This window comes from Thunnus albacares, chromosome 20 (assembly GCF_914725855.1).
Source record: "Thunnus albacares chromosome 20, fThuAlb1.1, whole genome shotgun sequence".
Lineage (NCBI taxonomy): Eukaryota > Metazoa > Chordata > Actinopteri > Scombriformes > Scombridae > Thunnus > Thunnus albacares.
Genome location: NC_058125.1, coordinates 11399956 through 11417714, shown reverse-complemented (window position 1 = coordinate 11417714; position 17759 = coordinate 11399956). Strand labels below are relative to the sequence as shown.

General features: G+C 40.9%; 1 protein-coding gene across 5 annotated transcripts in view; it reads left to right on the top strand.

The window, feature by feature from the left end:
• si:ch73-103b11.2 (centromere-associated protein E) overlaps window positions 1-17759 on the top strand; it is a 49930-nt gene that overhangs the window by 4162 nt on the left and 28009 nt on the right. For all 5 annotated transcript variants that reach the window (XR_006399279.1, XM_044336774.1, XM_044336775.1 and 2 more), the window contains exon 3: window positions 1050-1115. Coding sequence is in view for 4 of the 5 variants with exons in the window: in XM_044336774.1 (XP_044192709.1) it covers window positions 1050-1115 (66 nt within the window). In the remaining variant the exon portion in view is untranslated. The remainder of the gene's footprint in view (window positions 1-1049; window positions 1116-17759) is intronic.

Genomic DNA, 17759 nt, shown 5'->3' with positions numbered 1-17759 from the left:
GGTTATGTGTCTTTGGCTCAACAGCACTGCAGAATTAATCCTGGGGTTAGGACACTATAAAGCCCCTTGTAAGCCAAATATCTCTTTAATTCCGTCTTTGGATATGACTGTGGTGCCGCTTTAACATGGCGTGTGAGGGTTATCAGCATCCCTGTTGAGACCTTCCGATGCCTTTTTAGGTTACAAAGCACTTCTCAATATTTCATGGATTGGACTCTGTTGGAATCGGAGCCTCGGAAATTTAACACTGTGACAAAATGGTGCATTTAGATAGGAGGGGGGGGCGGTGCAGAGCTTATTGAGCCAATGAGGAAAGAAATCAATGGAAACTGTCACCATATAATTTGCCAGGACAGGAATACCATTCTAAGCAAGAGATAAAATGACTCCCTCGTATGTTTAATTTGACCTTGTAGTTTCAGCAACAGCTTCTTCTTCCTCTCTTGGCAGGGATCCATTAACATTGTGCACTTCATGCGCTTGCTCTAAACACTGACATGATACTGCCAGATATCAGTTTACAGTTGTGTGCATTTAACATATATATCTTGTAAGAGATCTGTTCGTGGATGACATTATCAGAAGTGCAATCTTGTGTTCAGCTGTGAAAAGGTTTCACTTAGAAAAACAATCCGGAAACCGGATGATTGATTTTTCTAACTGAAGCATGGGGATAAAATGTTGTCCAGCTCGCTTGAAAGCCTTGTGATGTGGTATATCATGAAATGGTGCCAAGAACCTGGTTGCCACTGCATGACAACTGTTTCCCAAAGGCTCGCTTGCCTTTGTGTATTTATTGTCTGTATGTGTTTGCAAGAGTGCGTGGGCCTAGTCTTTTTACACTGAGGTGTATAACAGTAGTAGCATATAAAATTGGCTAATATATAATAAAACACAGCTTCCAAACCTTGGCTAAATGTTTTTCACATTTTCTCATGTTGCTTCATCCTTTTTATAAAGTGCTTTTGTAATGTATTGCTTTCACTCCAACCTATTCATGCGACCATATACTGTAAATAACTCAAGGTTTTCTCTTGTTGTTCATGCAGAAATGGCAAAGGAGGTTCTTCATTCTTTACGAACATGGCTTACTTCGCTATGCTCTGGACGAAATGGTGAGTGAAAGCTTTCTCCCTGTTGGCTGCTGATTTTTTTCCTTGCTATGAGTAAAACATTTTTAAAAAACTGATCCAGATAATGGCCTGGTATCAAAAACTAGCTGCTGTTTTGGTCTATATGAGCAAATAAACTGTACACCTGTACTATAATGGCTTGTGTGGTAAATTCAGCATCAATGGCACAACATAGTCATGTCATACTCACCACTCACCCATCTCTTGCTCTTGAGTTTCTGTTTTATACGTTTTCACCCACTGAACTTATGATTTATTCTTCTAAGCTTTTCTTTTTCTGTGATAACCTGCTGTTAATGAAACTCTGCATCAGTGAAAAGGATGTGATAATGCCCTCCTGAAGTATTGAATTTGCATTACCACCAAACAGCTGCAACAGAAAGTTAACACACTAACAGGAACCGAGCACAAAATAGGGAAGCTTTTTACTGAAATATGATAAAGTATAAAACTGGGAAGTTAAACATTTAATTTTAAGTTGGGGTTACTGTTGATCAATTTATTAATAGATCCCATGACAGTTAAGTGTTAGCTAATTTTGACTCTAGCTGAAAGGCTGGGTTTATGCTTGTTTATTTGTTTCTTAAAGGAGTTGTTCTCACTGAAAGCTTCACACATGATACATAAAAACAAGGAAGAGGAATTCATTAACAGACTTTAAACATTAGAGTTAACAATGCAGTCATTTTCTTACTAGCATATTTGTCTGGGGCAAACCTGCAGACTGTGATGGGCGCACTGCCACTTGCACAGGCAGTCACCACGCTGTTAACACTTGTGCTTTCCTGCATACAGCAGAGTATTTTGTAAAAGTGCTGAACACTAAGCTAACTAGCACAGCAGTGTCAAAAGGAATGAAGTGACGCCACATGGTGTTGATACTAAAAGTCATGTGCCGAGCTGTATGTGTTTGTTTAAGTGGCTAACACGCGTATTGTGCAAGAGCCCCATGGCAACTTCCTGTTCTAAAAGACAAACTGGAAAAACCACTCAAAGCCAGGAAGATGAATGTCTTTAGAGTGGTCTTCATTGGTACCAGTGGCTCAATATGCAATAATTACAACATGAATATGTGGACTCTCGAGCTTGTGTTTTTGTAGGTCACTTGTTTCAATGTTATATAGTTTGCTGGCGCTATATGCACTGTAGCATGTACACTGAACATTGATTGACCCAAACCAGCTCTGCTCAACAGCTATATTCCAAACGTGGGATGTGCTTTGTATTGAGGTTAAAGCAGTACATGCTTTATTGCTTCTGACCCTTTCATTCTATATTCAGCATTCTCCGGTAGAGGAGAGATATGCTGAAACTTTTATGTAATAGAAACACCAAGAGCTAGGATGCAGTGTGGATTTTTGTGCTTGTCTGTACCTTTGAGGGTGATTTCATTCTCCCTAAAGGAATCTGCTGCATGTTGAGTGGCTCACCATTTACATGGTGCATCCAACGGCAGGGTAGATTTTTTCCTCGCCACAGTGTTATATTGTACGTCTTCTTCAAACTGAAGACGAATAAATTGTGTTTATGAGGCACTGGTAGAGGATGATGACACCAGAAGAAGGATGGGTGATGTGTTTACAGGAAGAGACAAAGGAAAGAGGCGGATGTCTTCTCTCCATTCATCGTTCTCTCTGGATGTCACTCTTCATCTTTTCATCTCCTTTCTGAATGAAGGATCAAAAGGAGAGGGGGGTAGCAAGGGTCTGGAGCTGGAAATATCAAGTGACACTAAATATAGAAGCTCACTTGTCACACCAAGCACATTAGAATAATTGGTTTGTGTTGAATAAACAGCTGCGCAAAGTTGGCTAATTGGCATACATATCCGCCACTCGTCTTTTGTGGACAAAGGTCAAATTAATATTGGGCTGTTTTATGTTAACATTAGGTAGAGATCTGTGAGTGGCATTATGATTTCAGAAATTGCAGTTAAAGTCTTATTCACTTTTAAAGACTGTATAGGTAATGATGTAAAAAAGATTTAGTGCCCAAACATCAGTGTTAAGCTAAAATGAATGTTAATAAAGCCAAAGCCAAGCAGTTGGTTGCAACATTTCATTTTTGTGAAGACGTGCAAAAATTTTAATCTAAACTTGTTGTGCAGCAGGTTAATTGCACATCCAGGATAATGGGTATAGTTTTGAAATTTGATACATTACTATGTATTTCATGCAGTATTGTGTATACAGTTAAAATGTTATGTGCAAAAACATTTCAGATGGCTACAATCAACATTAAATACAAGATAAAGACTGACGTTAAGGTCTGTTTTGATGCTGTATTGTGAATGACATCAGGTCAAATCTAAAGACTGCCAGCTTTTGCCAGTATAATGTTGCTCCAGACCACATCAGAGTGCCCATATGAGAGCACTAGTTGGGGTTGTAGATGAGGGGGTGCCCCTCTGTTTTCCTCTCGGCCTAGTTTTATGGCTTTTGTGTCTTGGCTCTAACCAGACCCAGATGAGCTGTGGTCCCAACCTGCAGGATGTGGCATGGCTCTGGGGGAAAGGAATGGTTTAGCAAAGTCCTGGGATATCACAGTTCTGTGAGCCATCGATTTGGGGTTGCCCACCTACAGTGAACACCCATCACGACACACCACTGCCAGAATTTTATGCCGAGAGCAGCGGTGGCTTTGAAGAGCCGTTGTGTGCAAGGAACAAGTGCTACAAAGAAGAATGTTTAGCTGAAGTAAGAGCATGATATAGAGAAATTACATTCTGTCACTGAAGGGTAGAGCGAGTGAATAGCTGAAAATGTTGGCCTGCATAGAACGTGTGATGCCATGCAAGGCTAATGTGTTACTGCAGCGTTAGTGGATTGTTTTTGGCACAGGCTTCCAAAGAAAGGGAATTGTGTAATGTCTTGTGTCTAAGGTGTTTTACTGAATATAAGCACTATACAATCTATTAGCTTGAAATAAGGGGATAATAAACTTTCACTTACAAACTCCTCTGTCAATTCAATGTCTCCCGTTGTTGGAACGCACAAGCTAGACTTCCCCAGAGCAACTCAACACAGTTATTTCAGGGTTTCAGAGTGTTGCCAAGGCAACATGTTTTGTCCCTTTGTCCAGCAACAGTTGACCATGGCATGTGTAACATGGGTCAGAGTTATTCTCTGTTTTGTGGAGAGCTCTCACTGTCTCTGTCCTGACTGTATGGATACAGGACAGAACTCTCTGGAAGCAAAGCACGCGTGTGTGGGCTGAGGTTGTCTCTGGGCTTGGTCATATGGCGAGCAAGCCTTTCTACAGTAGCTGTTGAAAAAACACCAGACACAGCATTGAAATGTGCAAGGCAGGATTGGACAGAGTAATAGTTTGTGCTGAGCTGCACATGTTTGTCTGTGTGTGTGTGTGTGTGTGTGTGTGTGTGTGTGTTTGTGAATGCACCTGGGACCGAGGGTGCTTGACTGCAGAAGCCATGTCAGGAACAGGTGTTGCAAGGTTTGAGAAACCTCCGTTTTAAACTGAGTTCAGCTTTAGCAGACTTGACTTAACTTAGCACTGATGAGAGAAAGTGATCGTACAATCACGCAGGGGTCAAAAAAGAGAAATGAACAAAGGTCACACATACCCAGCTGTATGATTAAGCTATTCAAGCTGTTTGAGTTATGTGAGAAACACCCACACACACAAAAAAAATCCATTATCATCTAGTGGTGAGGGCACGTTTGTGGGTGTAAAGAACTCTCCAGCTCCACAAGTGCAAGTTAAAATGATCAACACCCACACTCTAATAACTGCTTCGCTATGCAGTTCTAAAATCTCCACGCAACACCTAGCTCCCACTGACCGTGCTTTGACCTAATTGTAACCTATTCATACTGACACATGTAGACACTTGCACACACACCCTTCATCATATGACTTGGGCTGAATCTCAATCTCTGTTCTGGTCTCTGACCTCACACTGAGTCATAGCCTCGCTTTTTACATCCTTAGATTAAGGAGGCATTGATACCCTTGTATTACTGTTGACAGTGGCTTGTGTACAATATTTCTCATTTTATTTGAAGGTGTTTTGCAAGTGGTTGTAAAAGACTTACACTTAATGTTCTCATGCTGGTAAGTTAATGTATTTTAGTCCAAATTATCCAAGCACACTATACCTGCAAATAAAAGGAGGCTACCTATTGAGTTGCAGTACACAAAAGGCCCATTCAGAGACACTTGAATTTGAGACATTTGCCTTTAGACTGTATTGACTGCAGTTGACTGTTTGTATCACAGCCATATCCCTTGTTATTCCAAGGAGAACATGATGTTCTCATGACGTTTCAGCTGTTGAAGTCATTCTCATTTCATCTTAGCTCAATTAATTTCCTGTGTTTACTGGAATTCAAATAGTGGACCCCTGCCCTCTAGCGCTGTCCAAGAACTGAGTTTTGAGAAACTTCCTTCCATTTCCCACACATTTGTGCATTCTTTTAACTTGAGGCACACTTTTCTACTGCCACTCTCCTGAATCTTTCAGACATGAGCATATACAACCTCAGCCAGTGTTTGCCTTCAGATTTGTAAGACCCCATAACATGCTGAAACATGCATAAACCTTCTTCCTTCTCTACTCTGTGAAACGTAAAATTGAGGGCTATTTTTAACCAATTTTGAGGGGCTTTGTGTTGGTTTGGGAATGAGGAGAGCTTTCTAGGGGATGGATGAGTGGGCAGGGCCTCTGAGTTGTGTTGTTGCCTCCAGGCACTCTATGCAGGGAATAAGTGGAGGCTGACCACCCCACCCCATTAAATTAGGGATACTTATAGGGGAGCTCCAGTCGTAACCTAACGTGCCAGATGGTTTGATACACAGAACCATCTGAGAAGTTGTTCTTGGGAACTGTTTGGAAAAGGCAGGCACTTTAAAAAAATACTTGGCAGGTGATTGGATGAACCGTCTGTCTATCACCGTCTTACCTTGCGAGGCAGCTGGACTCGCGAGAGATCACGCGAGAATCCCATAGGACGATGATTAGTCTGAACCACTGGTGGTTCCTGGTAAGACAGTGTAAGCCTTCCATATTGGATCATTGTGGCCTGTTATCATTGTGACTTGTTTACTAAGTGTGGGTCCTGCGTGAGGCATGTGTTGGTTTTGTAGAGATATGGTGCGTGAGAGTCTTCTTTAACCCCTGCCCTTCCTTCCCCATGGATCCAGTAGGAACTGATCTGCTGGAATGTAAACAGCCATGGATTACAGTGGGGTCACTGTTCCCATTGCACAAAGCCACAAAACCATGGGAACAGCCATTCATACAGCTTGTAATCATCAGGGTCTACTACAACACTCTAACTGCCACTCAACGTAATGGCAGCCCCACATCCCAAAGCTGTTGTCTAATATAGTATATTTATGAAGAACAATTCCTTGTTTTTGTTTTCATGCACAGAAATGGGGAATTTTTGTGGATTTTCAGCCACACTAGCGGTGTGGTTCTAGGCATGGCAAGGCCATGAAATTGTCTACAAATACTCATGGATCCCAGACACTGAATTCCAGTAACTTCCCCTGATGTTTCTCATAAACCTCTATCAAGTTAGCATTTGTGGTTTTGAGTGTAATGTCTCGACAACTGTGGAACTGGTTGTCATGAAGTTTGGTTCAGATACATACATGTCCCCCTCAGGATGAATTGTGATAACTTTGGTGATCCTTTTTCATCATCATCATCATCATCAGAAACAACAAATACTGATTTGTCAATTTCTGGGATATGACCAACACCTGCAAGTAATGCCTCTCCCATTAGCCTTAGCTATACTGTGGGTTTAGTGCTAATAAACAAATGTTAAAATGCTAACACCTGAAACAAAAATGATGAACATGGTAAATAATAAATCTGCTAAACATCAGCATTTTAGCATGCTGATGTTAGCATGTAGCCCTAGCTGTGTGCCAAAGTCACACAACTCATACCTGTGGATTCTTAGTTTTGTTTAGGTCAAACAAACTTGGCATGGTCTTGTCTATGCTTACCAACCACCACATGTTGCTATCCCGGTCTCCCTGTCAGACCCAAGTTAAGGAGTCCACCTCACTCTGTGTGATCAGGTGATGACTAACTTCACATAGCACACAAACTTTCCATTATCACTTCTACACTAATCAGGCCAGAAGTCATTTGTCAGTTTTTGAAAGGGATTTGTACATCGTCTCTTAGGCAGGGGTTCTCATCCACCCGCTAACATTGATGGCTAACCACGGGCCCTGTTGTCTCTCAAGTGACCCAACATGCATATCCACTCTCCAACTGAGTGCTGTGCTTTATGAGTAGATAGGACCTTACCATTACCAGGAGAGTATGATTAAGTTGAATAAAATTAAAGTTGCCATGGAAGAGGGGCTAGGTTGTATTTTCACTTGATGAATGACAAATCTGGTGACTGCTCTGTTGGCCTTTTGGCCTGACTTTTCTGTCTTTTTAACTGCATTTTAGTTTTTGCCTTGGCTTTAGTCAATACATCATTCCGGATATGACCAAGATAAAAATCTTATCTCCTCCACTTGCTCACTGTTTGAGTATTTCCATTCCTTTTAGTCAGAAGTACAGTAACCCTCTCTGGCTCAGGACCAAGTCTGCTGCCTAAACATTAAACTGAATCACTTAAAGCTGATCTACAATGTAGGCAGAGCTTGGCCTGGGTATGAACCACTATCCTGCATGGTACCACTTTGGTCACTTTTATTATGTTTAAATGTGTAATTTTAAAGCTGTTGTTTTTATTAGTGTACAGACACACATGGATAACAGCCAAGAAACATGATCGCAGCTGATTTGAAACTAAACTTAATTGCAGTTTTGTTCTTGCTCTAAACTCTCAAGGATCAGATGTGAAGGATGGGGGACATTTTCATGTTTTCTCACTGCCCTGCCCTCCAATCCCCCTCCCCCATTCCCCATTTCTGGACTGTGTATCACATAGCCAAAAGGCTTAATGAGTCAAAATAATTGCTTTCAAATTACACTTATTAAATTCAAATTACAGTCAATAAAACAGCATTGTCCTCCAGTAGGCTAACTCAGAAGGACTAAGCTACCCTTCTGTGATTGACTGCGCCCAAATATTGTATATGTAGTTTGGTTAGTCAATAAGAAGAACTTGGTCTTTCCTTAAGGGGTTTTTTGTATTGTCAACAAATCTCATGTACAGAGCCAAACCAACAATGAACTCATCCTACTTATAAGTATTGCACATGTATCCAAAGTCTGATATATCTTATTCTTCTGTGCCATAGACCGCTGTTGTTGTCCAAAAACTATTTAAAACACTTCAGTGAGCCATACTGCTGCACTGGGTGACATGTTCCTTCATACCTGAAGACGGTGGCTACGGTAGCTTGTTTAGAAACAAAATGTAAAAATAGCAATAACATAGCAACCATCCTTGTACGACACCACTGAGCATGTGTGAAACATGGTTCCATTTACAGAGCTTCACTAGCTTGTTCTGGTACATAACAAAACCTTCTGACTTTGTACTACATTATAAATTTCTCAAAGAACTTCGTTACAAAGTCAAGAGGTTGTGTTATGTAGCACAACAAGCTAGTGAAGTTCTGTAAACGTAACTGTGTTCCCGCGCATGCTCAGTTGCATTACAATCTTATCGCTACTTTATTCTTTTGCAGCCGTTTCTAAACAAGCCACCATAGCCACCGTCTTCAGGGATGAAAGAACAAGCCACCAAATGCAGCGCTGTGGCTTATTGACATGTTTGTGACAGAGAAATAAGATATATCAAACTTTGGATACACACGCAATACTTCTAGGTAGGATGAGTTCATTGTTGGTTTGGAGATTTGTTGACAGTAAAAAAATATATATAGAAAATCACCAGCCTTATCCTTTTAACATATTAAAAATTTGCTTTCACAACACAACCACTGGCTATAAGATTAAGCTTAAGCTTTCACTGATGTGGGCATAAAACAATTCAAGACAGTTCATCTGTTCAGCCCTCTGCTTTATTATTATATGGTTCACTGCCAAAGGATCATTTAACACGGGGCAATAGGTCTATCACCACCTTGAGTAAAATAGTCCTGTATTGCTCATAGTAAAGGGATAGTGATTTCTCATAAGGCATCACTTTTCTATTGATGTGGGATTCCTTCTAATGGCGACCTTGGACTCTTTTAAATTTCTCTTGGTGAATATGATTGCCATGTGAGGTTGAGCTAAATTCTTGATGGCAGTCCACTGTTGCGCCATGGTGAGGAGTCCTTAAAAGGCTCTTTTTTTTCACAATGTCTTTTTACCACCCTTCTCTTTATGCCTTCCTTCATTTTCTTGTTCTTTTTAATGATTTCCAACCATTCATTATCCAGAGAAAGGCTGGCTCCAGGAGGCTTTGGCTAAACCAGTGTCCACTCCAACTTGCATGGTCCTCACTTTTACTTTCCCATTACTCAGCCTTATTCACTTTCCCATCCTTTTACCTCCTCACTTTCTCTTATTCTGCCACTCTCTCGTATCTCTGTCTTTCATTCCAGTTCTCTCTGGCCAATAAATCATTTGTGTTGGGGAGAGCAGCCAGCAGTATTGTGTAACTTCGCCCCCCAAAACCCTCCCTTGTCTATAAAGCCAAACACGGCCTGACGGACTGCTCGCTCAGTTTGTTCTAAACAGTAGACCAGGACACTGACAAAGGTTTCATTTAAAGCATCAGGGTGAGGGGTTAGCCAGCTCTGAGACAGGCACTAATAAAACAGCGGGGTAGGTGGGTAGGTGTCTGCATGTGTGATGGTGGGGGCTGTAGCGACACTGAGAGGTATTTCCAATTTGGAAAGTGAAATGCAGCTATTGAGAATTACCGACACAAACACAACACTAAACCCAACCAGTGTATCTAGGAAATATTTGTCATTTATATTTTAATTTGGCTCTGATTTTCTATTTAAACCACATATTACCACTAGACTATACTAGATGGTCTGCTCTCTCTGCCTGGTTTTTAGGTTGTGGGACGGATGGCAGAGTTGATTAGTTACATCACTGCAGTAAGATGTCTCAGTTGGATGAAGTCCAGTTGTAACCTGGCCTGAGACCGGGTGTCTATTAATTAGGCTGCTGTCTTGTGATGGCCTGCAGTAGCCGCAGCTGCAGCTGAATGTCTTTCAGAGTTGCAACAGGTGCAGGTGTACTGGATGACCTTTAACCTTTTACCTCAGCTTGGCGACCTGCCAATCCAACCACCTGTTAAGGTCAGTGCTCTGCAGCCAAGATATTATTAGAAAGAAAGTGCAGCCTTGGAGTTGGTGATGTTTCACGTGAGTACAATAGCAAGGCTAAGACATATATTATGGTAGAAATATTTAGATAAAATAATCGATAGAGGTAAATAGATTGCCCAGTAGAAACACTTACTAATATTTACCCATTTCATGGGTAAGGCTTGCTTATAAAATTCATAACCTGCAACTTAAGTATGTTGGCTTGTAGCTAATTGTTGTTGGGTGAGCCCTTTGCTCCTTAATAACCCACTCCAGCTTCTTCAGGACCTGGCCCAAAATTCCCATTTCCATCAGCCATGGACTGGATCATCTCCAACCTCAGCACCTAATCAGCTTAGTGCTCTCTCCTCTATGCTTAGCATTAAAGAGAAAGCGCGAGAAAATGCCCCCTCTACTGACACCAACTGCAGTCCTTTGACATATGAACTACTAAATGAAAAAAGCTGCGAACAGATTGATATGTAGTAAAATGAAAAACAAAGCAATTAAGAAATGGGCAAGATAGCTGGCAACTTTTCCAGATATCAACAGAAGAATCAGAACTAACTGAAAAAGAACCAAACTATCTTGTCCGTCTTCATCAACTTTGAGCTGCTTTTGCACACAGCATCATATTATGTTCAGCTAATACTTACACATCTTTGACAAACTGATTAACTGAAATAAGCTAAAATATTAGGGTATTCTACATTTTTCCATGGACATCATTGAACTTATCGAAGCTCAATTCTTTTTGAGTACTGGCCTTATATTGTATATAGCGTAATTACTAAAAACTAACAATAAAAACGGTCATTTACCAATTCTTGATCATATTCTGAAGTTGAAGTTCTAGTTTGGCTGTTTTGTGTTGACAGCATTTGATGCATTCAAGAAGTTAAGTATATTTTTTGAAATGATAAGACACTTATAGAAAAACATGCTTGGAAAAGTTATGTATAGTAAAGAAATATAATTTGGTTATTGGTACAAAACTTTGTATTGTTAATAGTTTTTAAAGTTCCATTTTGTTTAACCAGTCCTAGAACACACAAAGAAATTTGGAAATTAATTTTGCTGAAACTAATTTCATGCCCCAAAAGTTTTTAGCTCATGAATTGTCTCTTAGCCTCTTAAGTTATCTTTTGTTAGCACTCTTTTGAATAGCAGGTAAACTACTAACCAGCAGACCTGGGGCCGTAGGAAGCTGCTCTTCAGCCCTGTGGAAAAACTGCTAGCTCCAAAATTGAGGTATTAGCTGGATTCCCAAAGGAACATTTTCCTATCCCTCCCCCATTTTCCTTTCTCTTCTGCCTGATGGGCCAATTTGCGTTGACTTAGCAAGGCTTTGGTAGATTTGCAGTTATTATCAAAGAGTTATTTGAAGCCCGACAGCAGGTCTTATTTAATTTCTCCACATAGTGTAGACTGAGTTGTAGAAACTAGCTTCTTGATAATTGTGTTACTGGAATGAATGATATTTATATACATATCTCTGACAAGAACAGCTTTAAACAGGACCTTGTGACTTGACAACAGCCACAGCATATAATGGGTTCCTATTCACCTTGGCCTACTTTCCAAAGTGCTGTGTCAGAGCACCGTATGGGATGCTGCAGTAATCCAGACACTGCTGTTTTGGAGCACCTTGTGATCTTGGAACACAGGTTTGTTTTTCTTCTGCAATAGAGAGAAAAAGTTGATCTTAGTGCTGCAACTTTAGGATTTACTGTTTTACAACTCAGTGAGTGGCACTGCTTTTGAGAGAGCATAAGTATATTTTAAGAACAACAATGGTTAATGTTGGAAAATAAAACCAGTCTAATGAACAGGACACCCAGCTGTAGTCATCATTGGTCTTGGAAGAGTAGTAGTAGTTTCAATGAGTTTATAATGGTGCATACTTAATACGTTTTATTTAGGGCTTCATTGTGGCTTCACTGTGATATGCATTTGTACATTCAGCACTAAGCCACCAAGGAATTTAAATAAATATTTTTTTCCTGCCTCCATGGTTCACTAACCTGACGGGAGTGTAATAAGACAAAAATATCTAAGTATGTAATATGTCACCTCCCCGCTCAGCAGCGCACACTTTCATCTTACCCTCTCTGGCTCCTTTTCATGTTTCTCATGTCAACTCATTTAAAGATTGACTACATAGCAGATAGCAACAAATACACTCATTGTGAGCGTACTATAATTAACACCAACCGTAAAACCTTGAGTGAAAGATAAAAACTGAAGCTGATAAGCAGAGCAAGCAGACATAACAGCCTGTAGGTTTCATTCATCACAGATGGGAAGGAGTAAAGAAAACAAGTTGATGAAGAAAGAAGAGTACAAACTGTTTACATTGTTAGGCATTGACACGGATATATACAAGAAAGAAGCTTTAATGAAGCGAAGGGGGTTGCATTGCAAAGGTTACCAGTCTGGGAAACCACACGCACACTTACAATAATTCTGCTTAGACAGTCTGAGTCTGAACAGGCAACGCAACATGACACAACTCGATTGTAGCACCTGTTTCTGCAGCCTGCCCAGATACTCTGTCACCACCCAGACATAGACTGACAGATTTCTCACACTGACTGTATTTTCTCACAATTCATGAAGCAATAATTATTATTACAGACTTTGCATAAGCACTATTGTCACAGCTTATATTGCAATGCTGTATAGATAAATTATTCAACACACAAGTGCTTAATTATTTTATCCACCACGGTGGGCAGCTAGGGATCTGGTTTATGTAACTCTTGTCCATCTGATTGGCAGCATAATCTTAGTTAGCGTTTAAAAGAATTCTGCCGTACTAGCACAGAAAATGCTCTTCATCCTCCAACTCTCCCTCCTCCTCTTCCTCCTCCTCTGCATCCTGAGCTCTGTTGACTGCTGGCCTCCTAACACAGCATTAAACCACCCACATCTTCTCACCATTCTCCATAAGAGGAGCAGTACTGCCACCACCCACAGTCCTCTCTGAAATACCTGGTAGAAATACTGTATGTGTGAAATGTGTCTTTTTTTTTTACTGTTGTTGTTTGTTTTGTGATTATTCATTTTTCTGAACGTTGTGTTCTTGCAATTAGCCTTCACTATAGTGCCGTTGCTGTGTAACTAAGCATGCCTACAGTCCAGCATTTGTCTGAATGTCTTGAATGCATACCAGTAGAGTGAGGTGTATTTGAGAATGTCTGTAGGATTGTACTTGGCCGTGCAACAGAGATGTCAGATATCCACCATATGGCTTAGTCTGATTTCTATAGAATTATATGTTTGTATAAAGTCCAGGCAGGGGTTAGGGTCTGTATTATAGCTGAGTCTAAGGTACCATGAGGACTCTGGGACAGTGATTATTGTAATCTTGTCCATGGCCAATCTGTCAGCTCAAATTCCTGGCCTGATTGCTATGTATACCTGTGGTGGATACATGACTATTGTGGATTTAAGAAGGAGAAAGAGACAGAGAGACAGTGTGTTTGATAGTCCTCTGTAGCAAGAATGGTGACTCCATCTGTCTGGCACCTGATGACATTCCCCCCCCCAGCTGGGTGTTGGCATGTTCACTGGTATCAAAAATGTGTTTACCTCTGTTGTCCTAAGTTGCTAAGGAAAGATTTATTACATAATTGCTGTTATCGGTAATGAACAGAGGATGTTGGACCCTGAAGAGACCTGATCTTAGGCCCAGGTTTGTGAGTCAGGATGATACACTGCCAGTTCATCAGCTTGGCTTCTATGTCTTTAATGCCAAGCGGCTTTTGGTGCAGGGTAAAGAACCTGGAAACGGTGCTTGAGGATCCTGCCGTTACATGCCTAGCAAAAGACGTACCCAAATGTGTGAAGTCATAACATTTGGTTTTGTCACCAGACAAAGTGGCACCCAAAAACAAATAACAGATGTTTATAATCACGTTACAGGTGTTCATAACTAATCAACATGGTCAATGAGCAATATTTCTGGCATCTTGATACTGATAGCAAATGCGTATAAAATTCGATGAATGTAATGAAAAAGTTGTTTGCAATGTGTGACTCAATCAGACAGTTAAATACCATTTTGTTCTTCGATATTCCTTTTAGCTGAGTCAGTTGAATTGCACTCTTGCTTTCCATGAGTCTGTCAAACCCAAAATGTTGATGGCAGAGGAAGGGAATGTGCTTCACAACCAAAAACGAAAGTAGACCATCAGCCAGCTGCCAAAAGAAGCAAATATTTCTCCTACTGTGTCATAAGGGAGAATGGGATGTTTTGCTAAGCTGCGGAATGGCCAAGAGTGAAGGACGCCAAGGGTGCAAAGGCATGCTTGCATGGAGCTTACTAATTAGCATTTTCTAAACAGAGTTAATTCCTAATGAACACTCTTGTAATGCTACACAACATCTGGACTGAGATCACAAGACATGCGGTCTTGTGTGGTAAAGAGATGACAGATAAGTCTAAACTATGTTGTGGAAATGCATTTTAATGCAATGTTGAACTTGAAAAGAACCTTTCATTATATAAAGAGCTGCAATGATAGTCGATTAATCAATCGACAGATTGTTGATCGACAGAAAATTAATCAGCAACTATTTATCTTTTTTGTCATTTTTAAAGCAAAAATTTTGATTTGATGTTTTTCTTTGTCATATACGACAGTAAACTTGTACTATTGTTCTCCTTGAGCAGTGGTAAATTAGGCATTTGTCATTATTTTCTGACAATTCATAGAATAAACAATTAATCGATAAATCAAAAATAATGAAAATAAAGGTTTGTTGCAGCCCTGATTATAAAGCATCCTGTCCATGATGTTGTCAGTTGTCTTCATCAGCTGTAGTTTCTGTCCTTCTGTCCTGTGAACTGAGTGTAAAGTGTCTCTCAAAATCTCACTTTGTAAACTTTTTTAAAACCTTGTATTTAAGATGTGAAGCTGCTACATAGAACTGTCTTTTTAGTTAAATCTGCTGTTTATTTTTTAGTCTTTACACTTGTACAACACTTGTACCACGTACTGGCTAAAACAATATAAAATGGGACACCAGTGTTCAATCAGTTAATACATCCTCAAAATATTGATGTTGATACAGAACACCCACCCTGCAGTCATCACAGACTTGCCCAGAGAAATCAAATCTTTTTCTGATTTGTCACCCGTCTGCCCTTGAGACTGCTCAATGACTCCCATCGAGACAGTATTCATACTATTGTCTGAACAACTTCAGAGACAAGAATAAGTTTATGCTGGCTTCATAATTTCCATGCACTGATCACAAAAGGACACTTGTTTGGGCCTCTTGTCTCTCAGTCATTTCCTTGTTGAGGGTTAAGGGGAGGAGTGGCTCTGTGGACTGTGGCGGCTGACAATCCCACATTGTGTGAACTGGTGCTGCTTCACAAAGGGTCCATTGTGGAGCGCGGTGGCCCAGGGAGAGGGGACTGGGTCTAGGCTAGGTGACAGCGAGGTGTGGGTTCGGGGGGCCTGGGTCTGGGGGCTAGAGCTGCGGTGGCTGGCCCAAAGGAGGGGGCGTGTATCGGTGCTCAGCTGACACAGTGCCGAGGTTGGGAGGGTGCACACGTGTGAGAGGAGTCCCGTGCTGCTTACCACACAACCTCTCTGGAAAACATGTACTGTACTCCCACACAACCACAACCTACTTCATATAAGCACTCCAATCACTCTCAGAGGTGTAGCAGTTTAATGAAAATAGGTTTTTAATCAGAACTGTCGTCAATCTGATTTATTTTCTGTGTCCTAGAGAATCTGATGCTGTGATTATAAAACTGGAGGCTTTAAGCTGCTTTTACAACTGTTCCTAGAATTTGAAATATTTTGCTCTTTATCCTCTTCTGACTCCTGCTCAAGGACAAGCCCACATGTGTGGTGTACTCTAGATTTGTTTATACAGACAGATGGCCGAGCAGTCCAAAGTCATAGTCCACAAAACCCCGTTTTTTTTTTTCTCTCTCTCTCTGCTGCACTGCTGTTCCCCTTGACCACCAGCTTGAGACTTAATCTCCTTTCTCTCACCCTCTACTCTCCGTCTCCAAACTTCATTCCTCTCTCCAAGTCTGAGAGTGACAGGGCTCTCAGGTCAAGCTGACGCCACTCTCTCCGTCCAGTCTGAAGCAGGCATAGGCCCTCGCCCAGCTGTCCCAAGGTCTATTTGTCCGCCTGTCTGTCAAGCACGGCTGTTGCCCCGGCCTCTCACCTCGGTGTCAAGAGCCCTTCGGTGACGGACCATTTTTAAAGCCACTGGCATAAGAAGTCGAACCAAAACATAATGGCCAACTCACTTTGTTTTACCATGGTACAAGAGAAGTTGCAAAGGTCACATGACCTGCCATACCATGCTACCTAGATGTTCAGGCCTCAGGTTTTGCTCTGATACATCTGCCTACTATCCTCCTTGTTCTTATTCACTGTGCCAAATTTTGATTTATTTTACAATACAGAAAGTGGTGAAAGAGTTCAAAATGAAAGTGACATTTAACAGTGACGGAGTAAACAGGGCCTCTCAACCGCCCACAGGGTGGGATTACCACACACTGTTAACTATTGACTTCTCTGTCCACATCAGAGGCCATCCATAGGCTTAAATTGCTCTGTCATTGACAGGCTATGGTTATGCTGCACAATTTGGGCCCTTGAGTCAGATTTATTTTGTCACTAGCTGACTTGAACATGATGCCTTTTAATTTGGTTTCCAGCTCTATCTCCTAATATATTCTTATTTGCTCAGGGCTGTAATTTATCATCTGTGGCTACCTGGTACTTTTAGCCTGCAACCACTATGGCATTTTGGTGTCTATAATTCTGCCTGTATGCTTAGTGAAGTGAAGGTATAACCAAAAAGCTGTTCAAACAGCATCCCGTGCCCAGTGTACTTAGTTATGCAGTACTCATTTACTCCATTGAGCAAATATAAATCCCTCAGTCAACATAAGATTATCAAGGCTTCTCTCATTGCTCAAGTAAGTCATTTGGAGGTCAGACTAAGCAAAAGTCAGTTTTTCTGAATTAGTAATATTTGTGGTTGTGTGTGCAAATATTGGCCTTCTCATAAAACTATCTTTCTAAGAATGCGTCTGCACAAGTGTTTTGCTGACAAACACACTTAGAAAAACATCATTAAAAGTATAACTAGCAGAACAGGTACACTTGGAGCAATGCAGTGAAGTGGACTATTAATAGATTGTCTCATCTGTTCCAAGTTGAGCTAGCATGTCGCCATTCATCGTAAATGAGCCATGCCTACACACAAAGCCATTGTGTGTGCTTACATAAACCTGCATGCGAGACTTTAAGTCTTAGTACACAAAGTAGTATTATTCTGCAAGTCCTGTGGTCATGTTATTTATGGCAGACAGATGGCATCCATGTCAGTGTGCATAGTTGGGTTTACACCTCTCAGCTA